At 45.9% G+C, this 13,548-nt stretch overlaps 1 protein-coding gene across 5 annotated transcripts in view; it reads left to right on the top strand.

Annotated features, from left to right (window-relative positions):
* SORBS1 (sorbin and SH3 domain containing 1) overlaps positions 1–13,548 on the top strand; it is a 252,779-nt gene that overhangs the window by 154,957 nt on the left and 84,274 nt on the right. For 4 of the 5 annotated variants that reach the window (XM_025396196.1, XM_025396194.1, XM_025396195.1 and 1 more), the window contains 3 exons: positions 1,928–1,957; positions 8,920–9,092; positions 10,848–10,911. In XM_025396196.1, coding sequence (XP_025251981.1) covers positions 1,928–1,957; positions 8,920–9,092; positions 10,848–10,911 — 267 coding nt within the window. Of the gene's footprint in view, positions 1–1,927; positions 1,958–8,919; positions 9,093–10,847; positions 10,912–13,049; positions 13,125–13,454; positions 13,518–13,548 lie in introns of all 5 variants that reach the window. The other variant, XM_025396192.1, reaches the window with a different exon arrangement.

The following is a 13,548-nucleotide window of genomic DNA, read 5'->3' as shown; positions in this document are numbered from 1 at the left end:
GTTCTAATGCTTTAAAATAACACCAGTAGAAAGTGGCTGCTGTTTTCTGTGTTGCATGTCATCCTATGAAAGAAAGGCCATTTCACACCTCAAAACTGGAGACAATGTAGTCTTTTTTTTTTTTTTTTTTTTTTTTGAGACAAGGTCTCACTCTGTTGTTGAGGCTAGAGTGCAGTGGTGCAGTCATGGCTCACTGCATCCTCAACCTCCCAGGTTCAGGTGGTTCTCCCATCTCAGCCTCTCGATGCCAGTAGCTGGGACCACAGGCGTGTACCACCACACCTGGCTAATTTTTAAATATTTTTTGTAGAGACGGGGTTTTACCATGTTGCCTAGGCCAGTCCTGAACCCCTGGGCTCAAGGGATCTGCCTGCCTCAGCCTCCCAAATTGCTGGGATTACAGGCATGAGCCACCATGCCTGGCCAACGTGGTCTTTTTCATTCATTCATTTATTTTTTTTTTGAGACAAGGTCTTTCTCTGTCACCCAGGCTGGAGTTCAGTGGCACAACCTTGGCTCACTGCAACCTCTGCCTCCCAGATTCAAGTAATTCTTGTGCCTCAGCCTCTGGAGTAGCTGGGATTACAAGTGTGTGCCACCACGCCTGGCTAATTTTTGTATTTTTTAGTAGAAATGGGGTTTCGCTGTGTTGGCAACATGGTCTTTTAAGTGGAGTACATTCACTTCTGCCAGCTGGAGCTCAGCAGCCTTCAGAATAGTGTGTGGGAACCATAGGTCCCCTTAGTACCAATAGGGCCCTTTGACATAACACAAGGAAAGTGAGGCCGAGAGATTTAGTGGATTGGCCATTGTCATCTGAAAGTTGCTGGCAGAGCTGAGGCCAGAGCTGCACTGGGCTTCTGCATATTCAGCCAGTACGAACCTCATCCACATGGCAGAGGTGGCCAGGCACCGCTTCCCAGGCTGTGAGCTCCTGGGCTGTCCGCTGTTTACTTCTGGTTCACACTGATTGTAGCAGGAGGGTGGGAATGCAGCCAAGGGGAATGATGACAGTACCCACGGGTTGGCAAGCGTTCTATTTTTATCTATGTGGCTGCTTTATATTTAGCAGCTGTGGAAGGTAAAGGTCATTTTTGTGCTGTCATCTCATAGCACGTACACATAGGACTCCACAAAGGAGATAGTGGCTTACCTTCCATGCGAGTGCCCAGGATGGCGAGAAACCAATAGCCCTTCAATGCCAAGGACCAGCAAGGTCTTGATGACTAGAATTGGAATGAACTGTGGACTAGGAGTCAGGGACCCAGGTTCTAGATCCAACTGATTTTCAGTGTTCTCTTGGGTGATTTGTGCCCCTCATCTGAAGTTTCTTGGCCATTGCTGATTTTTTAAGGACTTCTTTTATACTCCGGACAAGCCAGATTACTATCGTGACTAAGGCTAGGCCTTCGTTTCCTCCTCTGAACAATGGGAAAGAATAATCGTACCCAACTACTAGAGTTGTTGCAAAGTTTACAAGTGTTATTTGTAAAAGCCCTAAAACAGTGTCTGGCATTTAGCAAGCTCTCAGGAGACAGTCACTGCCATGGTTGTGTTTATAATTACATTTCCCTCAAAAGGTATGAAGACTGGGGTCATATAAGTCTTGCCACTTGAAGTTGGAGGGTTGGGTGGATTCCCTTCTATTATGGAATCCTCTTGAAATATGTAAACACCTAGAAAATTGTGGCAGTCCCCTGAATCCTGGTGCAGATCTGGAAGCAGGGCGGGCTGGGAGACACCACACTGGCATAATGGGAGCCACACTAATATCCCAGCAGTCAGCTGACTGCATGCACATTGTACCATCTAAGTCCAGAGGACAGTGAGGACTCAGGGTTGAGATCCTAACGAGTTATGCCAGGGCTTCTTGGTCTTACTATGTGCTGTATAAATCTTACTTATACTGTGTGTTCTTTTATCACAGAACAGCAAAAACGACTCAGTAGCCTTTCAGGTAGGTGAGAAATATTTATTTATGTGTTAACCCCATTCCTGTTGAAATCGTCTTCTGGTCACCGCCCGATGTTCAATCAGCAATATCTTCTGAGGTCCTCTGATGTCTTGGGAGACTCTTTGTTGATGGACTACCAAGATGATGAAAATAGGCATAGTTCCTGCCTCCCTGGAGCTTGCAGGGTGGTGGACAGACCAGACCAGTGAGCCACACTAATAAACATGTCCCATGGAACTGTGATAAGAGCCTTGATGGGTAAGAACAGGATGTTCTGGGTTGAAAAGAACCAGGAGTCCAGCTTTAGATGCAGTGTTCATGGCAGGCCTCTCTGAAGAGGTCATCTTTCTGCTGCTTCTATCTCCCTTCTGGGATGTGAGGAGTCAGGGGTTAGGAGATGTGGGCAAGTTCTCTCCTTTTTGGGTGGCAAGCCCAAATGCCAGTAGATGCCCATAGGGTGGTGGGTCCAGGTGAGAACCTTTAGACCAGCAGTGCCCAGAAGACAGTGTGAGAAAACTGCTTCTTGAACTTGATCTGGCATACAGAAATTCCTGGAGAGCTTGTCAAAACTCAGATTCCTGGGCCATCCCCCTAGAGATTTGGATTTAATGGGTATGGATAAGAATTTGCATTTCTTTTTCTTTCCTTTCCTTTTCTTTCTTTCTTTTTTTTTTTTGTAGATACAGGGTCTTGCTCTGTCACCCAGGCTGGAGTGCAGTGGCATAGTCATAGCTTACTGCAGTCTTGAACTCCTGGGCTCATGTGATCCTCCTCCCTCAGCCTCCTGAGTAGCTGGGACTACAGGTGTGCTCCACCATGCCAAGCTAGTTTTTTTAAAGTTTCTTTTTTTTTTTTTCAGTAGAGCTGGAGTCTCACTATGTTGCCAAGGCTGGTCTCAAATCCTGACCTCAAGCAATCCTCCCCCCTCAGCCTCCTAAAGTTCTGGGATTACAGGCACCAGCTACTGTGCCTGGCCAAGAGAATGTGCATTTCTGCCCAGCTCCCTGGTGATGCCAGTGCTGCCCTCTGTGCTGACCACACTAGAGTGTGGCAGGTGGCAAGAGTCGACGGTGGGGAGTGACTGCAAATATAATCAGACATATACAAATATAATTAGCTCACCCCTGATAAAGTATGTAGGATTGGGACCATGTCAGAGCGGGAAGGGAACCCAGGAAGGGAAATGTGTAGCTATTTCCTTGTGGCTTCCTGTAGCCATTCTGCTTTGAATCCTGGGTCTGGTGCTGCCTCATGCAGGTTATCTAATGTCTCTGGGCTTCAATTTTCTTACTGTCAAGTGAGGAAAGCAGCAGTGCCTCCCAGGTTGTATGATGATCAAATGAGATTCTACTCATTAACAGCTCAGCCCTGAGCTGCTGCTTAATAGATGCGTGGCTTAATAGGTGTGCATTCCTGTTACCAGGTGGCACTCTGTGGGTTCACTTACCCTTGTATTCAGGGCCTCCTTTGTATCCTGCACTGCCCCGGACTCTGAGGCTACATCAGGGAACTGTGCTGCCCTTGAGCTGCTAATAGTGTGGTGTAATTTTTCTTTGTTAATGGACTCTTTGAGAGAAACTGTTGAAGGCAATAGATTGATTCTCAAAAAAAAAAAAAAAAAAAAGCCACACACGTGTAAACATGTGCACATGATTTCTATGGATTTGCACACACTCATGAACTTCAGGGTTAAGAATCCCTGATTGGTAGATAACAAGAGCTACTGTTTTCTGAACAGCTGCTACATGATTTCTGTGCAACTTCATGCCACTGCTGTTCTGTGATTGGTGGCCAGCCTGGATGGGGAGGACATGGGGTTCTCACACCTCGCAGCCTTGTCAGGACTTGGCTGTGAGACCAAGACAGTCTGTGGTTGACCTCAAGGTGTCCTTGGCTGCCCCTCCTTCAGCTGCCACTCTCCAGCCCACTTCATTCCTTGGTCCCAGCCAAGGTGCTAAGAGTGGTGGCTCTGAAAAAAAAAAAAAAAAAAAAAAAGATGGCTCCTGTGGGCTCCTTCCTGTTGGTGGGAATTTGAAAGAAGGATAGAATAGCTGAAAAAGGCCTCCAGCCACACATTGGGAGATACAGAGTTTGGTCCTAGCTCCTTCTTCTTGGAGCTATGTTTCTGTGTGAGTGACTTCATCCCTCTAAGCCAGTTTCCTCATATGGGAAACAAGGGTGGTAATCCTTTGCTCAGCCTGGAGGAGGTGTTATTGTGATAGGAAGTGGGAGGATGTTTTGTGCATTGAGAAAAGACAGTAAAAATGCGAGGGTGGGCCGGACACAGTGGCTCACGCCTGTAATCCCAGCACTTAGGGAGGCTGAGGCGGGTGGATCATGAGGTCAAGAGATGGAGACCATCCTGGCCAACATGGTGAAAACCCGTCTCTACTAAAAATACAAAAATTAGCCGGGTGTGGTGGTGCGCACCTGTAGTCCCAGCTACTCAGGAGGCTGAGGCAGGAGAATTGCTTGAACCCGGGAGGCAGAGGTTGCATTGAGCTGATATCGCGCCACTGCACCCCTGCCTGGTGACAGAGTGAGACTCTGTCTCAAAACAAACAAAAAAAAGCCAGGGTGGCTCCACTGTGCTGGTAGCTCAGGCTTATTCCTTGGCTCTAAAACAAGCCTGATGCCATCGCTTTCCCTGAGTTTTGGGACAGATCCACTGATGATGTTTGAAAGAGTGGGGCCTAAAGTAGGTGCTCACTAAATATTAGTTTATGCTTTAAAAGAAGTAGTACTGCTGTGTTCAGGAGCTCCTGAAAGAGAGAGGGCTGACTGGGTTGGCACTCTCTAGTCTCTTAGAGCAAGTAAGGCTTAGCCATCACCTGCGGGGATGGGACTCCAGGGCTGCCAGCCTCCCTCTCTGTAGCAGATTTTTGTTGAGGCTCCATGGGGCTTGATGTTCAGGGAGAGTCATCTGGGAATGAAGCCTACATGGTGTTCTCAGGTACCTCTCGGTCCCCTTGGGGAGACAGATGGGATAATAAGATAAGGGCTAGGAGAGAGAGGCTGGCGTAGGGTGTAGAGAGGCCATGATTCTTCTGCAGAGAAGTGTGAACATTGCTATAATCTTCGGTCATCAGCTCTCAGTGTGAAGAGAGATGCCTCCTAACTGCCCACCTCCTACAAACGGAGGCCCCTTCTGAGGTTGTCAGTATTGTCATTTATTTAGTGGCCCAGAACCTTCCCTTTTAAAGCACAGTATAAAACTAGAAGGAGGCTAGATTTGCAGTGCCTCACACCTGTAATCCCAACATTTTGGGAGGCCAAGGTGGACAGATTGCCTGAGCTCAGGAGTTTGAGACCAGCCTGGGCAACATGGTGAAACCCTGTCTCTATAAAAAAAGAAAAATACAAAAAATTAGCTTGGCCAGGTGCAGTGACTCATACGTGTAATCCCAACACTTCTGGAGGCAGAGGCGGGCAGTTAGGAGGCAGAGATGGGCAGATTCCTTGAGCCCAGGAGTTTGAGACCAGCCTGGGCATATGGCAAAACCTCATCTCCACAAAAAAAACACAAAATACTAGCCAGGTGTGGTGGTGCACACCTGTAGTCCCAGCTACTTGGGAGGCAAAGGTGGGAGGATTACCTGAGCTCAGGGAGGTTGAGGCTGCAGTGAGCCGTGATCATGTCACTGCACTTCAGCCTGGGTAAGAGAACAAGACCCCGTTTAATTAGAAAAAAAAAAAAAGACTAGAAGGAAATGCCCCCAGGATGTCATGTGAAGGATCAGCATTTTCCTACTGAGAAAACAGCAAGCCCTCATTGTAATACGGATGGCAACGCCTGATCCTGTCACCTGCATGGTACAGTTAAGTGTCATTTTGGGTTTTCATGATATAAAGTGACACTTTTTCTTCAGGGACTCTCTGTATATTGAAATCCACTCAATGATGAGTCACATGACCACAAGCTTCTCAAGTAAAACAATTCAGGGCTAAATTTTGTAGATCAAAAGGACTCTGACAGCTTTAGGAGAAATCCATGAACTATCAGCCTGATTTTTGCACTCAAATGTGATAGTTGTTAGAGCCACCTGCCCTGACCCTGCGAATGGCATGTCTGTGACCCTCACCATGATCTTAAATCACCATGTAAGAGTGAGCTTGAACTCAGTCACTTTTCTGCTCATGTTCAACAGAAGGCCCTTCCAGGTGGGAGGAGAATGCTCAGCAGAGCCATATTAAGGGTAGACTTGGGTGACTTGAAATCCCTCTACACTTCCAGGGTTCCTGCCAAATCCTTGGCCTCACGTTGGAATTTTCTGGGAGCATGAGAATTCATTCCATAAAGCCAATCTGGTCTTAACATCGTTTGACATTGACGGTGATAATGCCAGGGATCAGGCTTTCTGAAGCACTTACTAAGCTTAGAAATCATTTGGCTGTAGGCAGTCTCCCCATGGAGGAGACTGAAAGTTGTAAAACCTTAGCATGCTGAAGTCATTGTTTCCCCCACTTCTCCAGCGTCTCCTCCACTCACAGACATCTGACTTTCTCACAACTTTGCCTGTGTCCTCATGTTCTTCCTTTTCACCCAAGTGTAGTCCCCCCAGTTAGCAGTCTGCACCTTTTCCTTTTTCAAAGACGAGAACCTGTCCGCAGTCAATCAATAAGCAGGTTTTAACTGAGCACTTACTAATTGCCACAGCACGTCTTGATGCCCTTCATCCCTACCTCATGGGCCTCACTCTCACTGATAGGATTTTAGGCTCCCTTGGCCTAAACTTTTTTATTATTATTTATTTTTGAGACAGAGTCTTGCTTTATTGCTGAGGCTGGAGTGTGGTGGCATGATCATGGCTTACTGCAGCTTCGAACTCCCAGGCTCAGGAGATCCTCCCAACTCAGCCTCCCAAGAGCTGGAACAACAGGCATGTGCCTGGCTAATTTTTTAATTTTTTGTAGTGATGGGGTCTCGCTATGTTACCCAGGTTGGTCTTGAACTCCTAGGTTTAAGGAATCCTCCTGCCTTAGCCTCCCAATGTGTTGAGAGGCATGAGCCACGGCACCCAGCCGGCTTAAACCTTTTTGCCCCTAATCTTTTGAACTCTTGAATTACCATCTAGCACACTCCTTCCTCTCTGCTGAACTCCCCACTCACTCCCCCAACTTCCTGCTCATACCTTCAACCCTTTCCCTGCAATCTGGCACCCACCCCCACTGCCCTCCTGAAGTTGCTCTCTCTGAGTGTTCCTGTGACTTCTCTCTTGCCTAATCTAATGCCGCCTCCTCCTCTGCTTCAATTTCTGGTGTTTTTTTTTTTGTTTTTTTGTTTTTTTTTTGAGACATTTAACCACCCACTTCTTGGAGTTCTGTCTTTCCTGGTTCACTGGTACCTTGTGTACTTTCCTGGTTCATCTCCTGTCCCTCGGATGACTTTGCATCCCTTTGGGGATTCTTTTGCCTTGCAGCTATAACTGTGGTGTCCTTCCATGCATGACTTTAGCGCTTTACTCTGCCCTTGCTTCTGTCCCCCGCTGAGCTCTGCCATCTCCCTGGCATCAGCCATCCCTTTTGGGCCGATGCCTCCAAAGTTGTACTGCTGTCAGGGTGTCTCACCTGGGCCCCTCCATATTTCCTCTAGGGGTCTCTAGGGCATTCCTACTTGAGTATCTTGCTGTCTTCTCAGAGTTACCATGGTCCAAATGGAAGCAGCCATTTCTCCCTGCCTTTCCCAACCCAATTCTAACTTCTCCTTGAATTAAGCCAGGCTCCCAGACTTGAAACCTTGGTACTATCTTTGAAGGAGGCAAGACAGGATGTGGTTCAGAGAGGACTGCTAGAGTCAGGTGGACATTAGGCCACATCACAGCTTGGCCACGAGCTGGTTATGTGGCCCCAGGCAGGATACTTTAACTTCTCTGTGTATTGATCCTTTAATTATTTAAAAAAAAAAAAAAAAAAAAGAGGTGTAATAGTTTCTTCCTCATGGATCTTTGGGAGGATAAAATGAGAGAATGTCTATGAAGAGTTTAGTGCATTGCTTGGCACATAATTAGCCCAGTAGTCCAGAGGCCCTCAAGCATTTATTTAAGCTGTTCCTCTGGAGCACCCTTCATTTCCTGTGGGTCTGGTTGGCTTCTCTTCTGAGAGTCAGGCCTTGTCACCCTTGCATTCTCATTGCTGGCTCACTTGGTTTTCTGCCCACTAGACTGTAAGCTCCCTGAGGCTAAGATTCTGGAATGCTCATCTTCATGTCCACAAGGCAGAGCGCAATGTCTGCCCAATAAATAAATGTCATAGCTTGGAAGCCAGATTCTATTAAGTAATTTTATAATCTGTAGATCATATCTGGTATCTTTATTAGTGCTCTATAACTTCCAATCTTGAACAAAAATAATCTATAATATACACTTAGAAATGTACAGCTTCCTGAACACTTTGGCATAAGTTACCCTGATAACTCCTCTCACCACATTGCTGTGAGTTTGCCAATAGAAGTACTATCCCTGTTTTTGGATGGGAAAACTGAGGCACAGAAAAGTTAAGTGACTTCCTCAAGAGGAATCAAAAACTTTCAAGTAATGTTTAGCCCCCTCCTGTGGTTCTACCTGTTCCTGAATTTCTAGAACAGTCAGAACTACTCAGTTGACCAGAGCACGACGTGCATACCTCTCTGCAAAGCTCTGATCACACTGTTGGCAAGCCTTTTTTTTTTTTTTTTAAGGACCAGATAATAAATATTTTAGACTTTGCAGGCCATATGGTTTCTGTCACAGCTACTCAGCTCAGCCATAGTAGTGCAAAAGCATCCATAAATAATATGTAAGGGAATCGGCATGGTTATGTTCCAGTAAAACCAGCCCATGGGCCAAAGTTTGCTGACCCCTGCTCTAAGCAGAACTAATTCCAGTTGAGAATTAGCAGATACACTTCCCCCCAGCTAGCCTGTTCAGGAGTGTTTTGCTTTGCCGCTACCAAAAGAGCTTCAGCTAACAATTGCTTTTCATTTCCAGATCCTGTCTCAGAAAGAAGAGTGGGAGAGCAGGACTCAGCACCAACCCAGGAAAAACCCACCTCACCTGGCAGGGCTGCTGAAAAAAGAGCAAAGGATGACAGTAGGCGGGTGGTGAAGAGCGCTCAGGACCTAAGCGATGTTTCCATGGATGAAGTGGGCATCCCACTCCGGGTACACTTAGAGGTCCTTCTTAGGCTTCATCTTAAGCTGTGACAAGTGTACACCCTGAGTACATGTGAACCCCATCACACCATCATCTCTATAAGCCCCATGAGTGCCAGAGCCCCCAGGAGCTGTGCTCCAGACTTGGTGTACAACAGCTTTTCCCAAAGTGGGTGTTGGATGTTATAAGTCCTATGAATAAAGCATTTCGTGGTCAAGTAAATGTGAGGAAAAGCTGAGTGGGACCAAGTCAGAGAGATTTCTCTGCTATAGAACTTTTCAGAGGCTTTGAGTATCTGAGTGTTCTAGGGACAATGTTATGGGCAGTCTTCCTTCATTATTGTTTTGTGTGATGCATGTTGAGAAATTCCTGGTCTAGGGTTAGACAATCCTGGGGAGAGTGGGAGGCCCAAGGTCCCTATTGACAGGTTCAGGAAGAAGATCTCCCTGGATGGGAGATCACGTGTCATCCCTAGTGAGTAGGGAACACTAAGGGAACCTCAGAATGGATTTCACCAGCCAAGCCTCCAGGACAGAGCAGGTCTCGTGGCATCCCTGACCCAGCTCTCCCCAGTAACACAGGCCTGCCAGTCCTGCAGGCCCTAAGGAATTCCAGGGAACAGGCTCCGATGGGCAAGAAACATTTAAGCTAAAGCTGGGCAACTTTTGGAACTGGATTCGGGTGAATTCCGTTCTTTTCCGTGTGTCTATCAGACCATTGCCTGCAATATGTTCCACTGTGAATTCCATTTAACAAATGTGTTCTTTTGGAGGAGACCAATAGAAACCACAGTGGGCTAAGCCTCAAAATAACTCTTCTCTGGTCCTAAGCAGTAATATAGAAGGAGAGTTATTCCTAAGAGAAATCGCAGCTACCATTTGCTGAGTACATTATCTCATTTAAGCATCACTCACCCGAGTGAATAATGGATACTAATATCATTTCCATCTTATAGATGAGGAAACAGGGACTCAGAGGGATTTGTTACTCATCCAAGATTGCACAGCTTGTGGGTGACAGAATGGTCTGTCTGACTCCCAAACCCTTACCCCCTAACCATCGTGTTGGATGGCCCTTCCACTCACCTTCTCATCAGCTCTGTGACTTTGGGCAGTTTGCTTTGTCATTCTGTATCTCATTTTCTCTTCTGTAAAGTGGGAGTGAAAATATCTAGCCACCTGTCTGTCACCTTCCTTGTTTTATTTTTATCTTAAAAAAAAAAAACAAAAAAAACCCCAAAAACCCAGCCATTCCAACTTTGTGGTTAGGGTGAAAACTCTGGCAGTGGATGCTGTAATGAGTTATGTTTTAATGTATGCATTCTAAATCTGGCCCTATGCAAGGTGACTCGGATACGTTGCTATTGAATAATCTAGAATGGGTGGGGGCACAGCATGATGAGCAAATATCCTTTGTCTCTTATATTTCTAGGAGACTTTCCTTCAGTTTAGCACAGTCTATATACAGAGGGATTCTCTCTAAAAATGAAATTTTAAAAATTTAAAAATGGATACCTTTCAAGTGTATCCTCATCCACTGTTTTCACACTCTGTATCCTTTCAGCCAAATATTACTCTGTAGACTGAGGTTTGGGATGCTTGGTTTTCTCTTTCTAAAAAGTTTTGCCTTTTTAAAAAAGATGAATGTGGCTGAGTTTTGAATTCAGATATCATTACTTTCCAATTTGATTTTGAAATCATAGGAGGTCTGAAATGTGTCAAGATACTCATTTACTTTTTCTCTTTGCCTTTATTTTTCTACAGAACACTGAGAGATCAAAAGACTGGTACAAGACTATGTTTAAACAGATCCACAAACTAAACAGAGGTACTGATTTTCATTTGTAGAAGCTGTGCTGTGCTATGTGCCAATACACTGTTTTGTGGGACTGAACTCACTTTGCTAGGATCCCAGAAGACTGGGTCCTGCAGTTGGACCTCATTAGGTACTGGTCTGCCTGAGCCCAGCCATGCACCTTCAGAGCACAGGGAGGAAGCACTTGTGTGCCTGCCTCAGAGTTGGAATTTGAGATCTGCTCTCAAATCCTCCCTCCCAGATGTGGAATGCAGCAGGCTGAGCCCAGCACTGTGCCTGTGCTCTAGCATCTGTCTGCCTGGGATGTGAGCAGCTCCATCTCCCACCTGCTTCCAGCTTTAGGTACATCTCCCTGTGTCAGCCCATGACTGCCTTGTGGGCAGAGTGAGTTGAGAACGCACCAAACTGGGAATTAAGAACACTGTTCTCTGGCCGGGCGCGTTGGCTCAAGCCTGTAATCCCAGCACTTTGGGAGGCTGAGGCGGGTGGATCACCTGAGGTTGGGAGTTTGAGACCAGTCTGACCAACATGGAGAAACCCTATCTCGACTAAAAATACAAAATTAGCCAGGCGTGGTGGCGCATGCCTGTAATCCCAGCTACTTGGAGACTGAGGCAGGAGAATCACTTGAACCCAGGAGGCAGAGGTTGCGGTGAGCCAAGATCGCGCCGTTGCACTCCAGCCTAGGCAACAAGAGTGAAACTGTCTCAAAAAAAAAAAGTTCTCCCCTGGATTGAGTCCCCCAAGCACTCAGGTAACCTTGAACCAATCATGTACCTTTCTGTGTTTGTTCTGCTTCCCTTCCTCCAGAGGATGTCACAGGGTCTAAAGGAGAACACATTTGGCCTTATGAGGTAGAATTTATAGTACGCTTCTCAGGCTGTGTTCATATGAACAACAATCTTCCCCAGCTGAGAGCCAGCCCTTGGCAGGTAGCCCTGAGAGTCAGTCAGGAGCTGACACACCAGAGCCCGCTCAAGCTGAAAGAGCAGCGCTTCCAAATCAGATGCCAGCTGGGCTATCAGCAGGTGACCCAGCATGGAGAATCGCAGGCCAGTGCTTGGGCAGGACATGACCCTACCGGCTCCCATCGCTGCCTGTGCCGCCAGTCAGCTGATAGGCAGGATGTACCTGCACCATGGGAAGGGTACCACTCCTCCCACGGGCAGAGCATCCTGCCCTTCCCCTTACCCAAATCCAGTCTGGCTGCCTGGCATGGATGACACATGAAGGCAAAGAGAAAGTGTTCTGGTCAGTGTTCCCACGTAAGCCCAGTCTGTCTGATGAGCTGCAGATGCCAGCTAACATCACTGTTAATTAACTCCCTCTGGGTTCAAAGTGAACCTGGGTGTGCCCCTGTTCAAACTATTTCTCAATATCGAAGTGCTCCAAATATTGAGGCGTTTAGCATTTCCAAGTCAAGAGTAAATCCACTGTGGTTGGGTGGATGAGCGTGGTCACAGTGGTGAAACTAAATGCTTGGATTTCTGTGATCAGATGGGGTCATCTCCACTCATCACTTCCTGAAGTCACTGCCCATTTCCTCTTGCAATCTGTGACTCTATCACCTTTAGACCCTGCTTTGGAAGCCTAATTGCAGAGACATGAATGCATGTAAATGTGCAAAATATGTAATTTTGCCCCACAGGCAGCTTTGGTCTTCTCATGTTATAGTTCTTAATCTAAATTGTAGGTGCTAAACAAAACTACGTGCCTTAATGGTAGGCAGAGGTATTTGAAAAATTAATGTTCTACTTGTTTGCTGAATGTCCACAACACAAGCTTTGATTTAAAAAAACATTTTAGGATAGCTTGTTTATTACATACTACTTATTATCATACTTAATATTTCTTGCCTATCAAAAGTAAGAACCTGAAGCTTTATGTTAAATGTTTCTTGCCCATTGGAGCCTGTTCATGGGAATTCTTTGTCCAAGAAGAGTAATGGTATTGTCTCTTTCGATGTGTCTTGGTAATTCAGGCAAAAGGACTGGATTTTTAAAAGCAGTTTGAATTTCTTTCATATCACTAGTGAAGCTTAGTATGTTCCAGAATTCAAGGAGCCTAACTTGTATGTGGATTCCTACTCGTTTATTCTCTCCATTTGTATCTTCCTCTATTCTCTCTCCCAAACCTGCTCCTCTGCCTAGACACTCCTGAAGAAAACCCTTATTTCCCTACGTACAAATTCCCTGAACTTCCTGAAATCCAGCAAACTTCTGAAGGTACCATAAACTTAGACAGCATATCTGTTGTCCGAGCTTTAAATTAATTCTTATAGTTCCATTGTAGGCATAAAATTTGGGCTTTTAGATTTTGTTTTCATAGTCGTTTTTGGCTGGTGAAAATTTTATTTCACTCATTTGCATGATGTGCTATGTGAAAATAACTAAATCCTTCCTAATTCATTAATCTGTTTTTAAGTGCGATGCCCGTGTGCTTTAATAACACTAAAATATTAGGTAATCAGTCATTCAAAAGAGTCGATTGGGATTTGTCACTTCCTCTACTTCCTGGTGGATAGTTTCAAAATCCACTGCTTTTCTCTGCTACAGAGGACAATCCTTACACTCCCACCTACCAGTTTCCTGCATCTACTCCTAGTCCTAAGTCTGAAGGTAATTAAAAGAAAATTGTGTGCCTCTCTTT

This window comes from Theropithecus gelada, chromosome 9, assembly GCF_003255815.1.
Source record: "Theropithecus gelada isolate Dixy chromosome 9, Tgel_1.0, whole genome shotgun sequence".
Classification (NCBI taxonomy): Eukaryota; Metazoa; Chordata; class Mammalia; order Primates; family Cercopithecidae; genus Theropithecus; species Theropithecus gelada.
The sequence above is the reverse complement of the archived record's forward strand: the minus strand, read 5'-3'. Positions and strand labels throughout refer to the sequence as shown.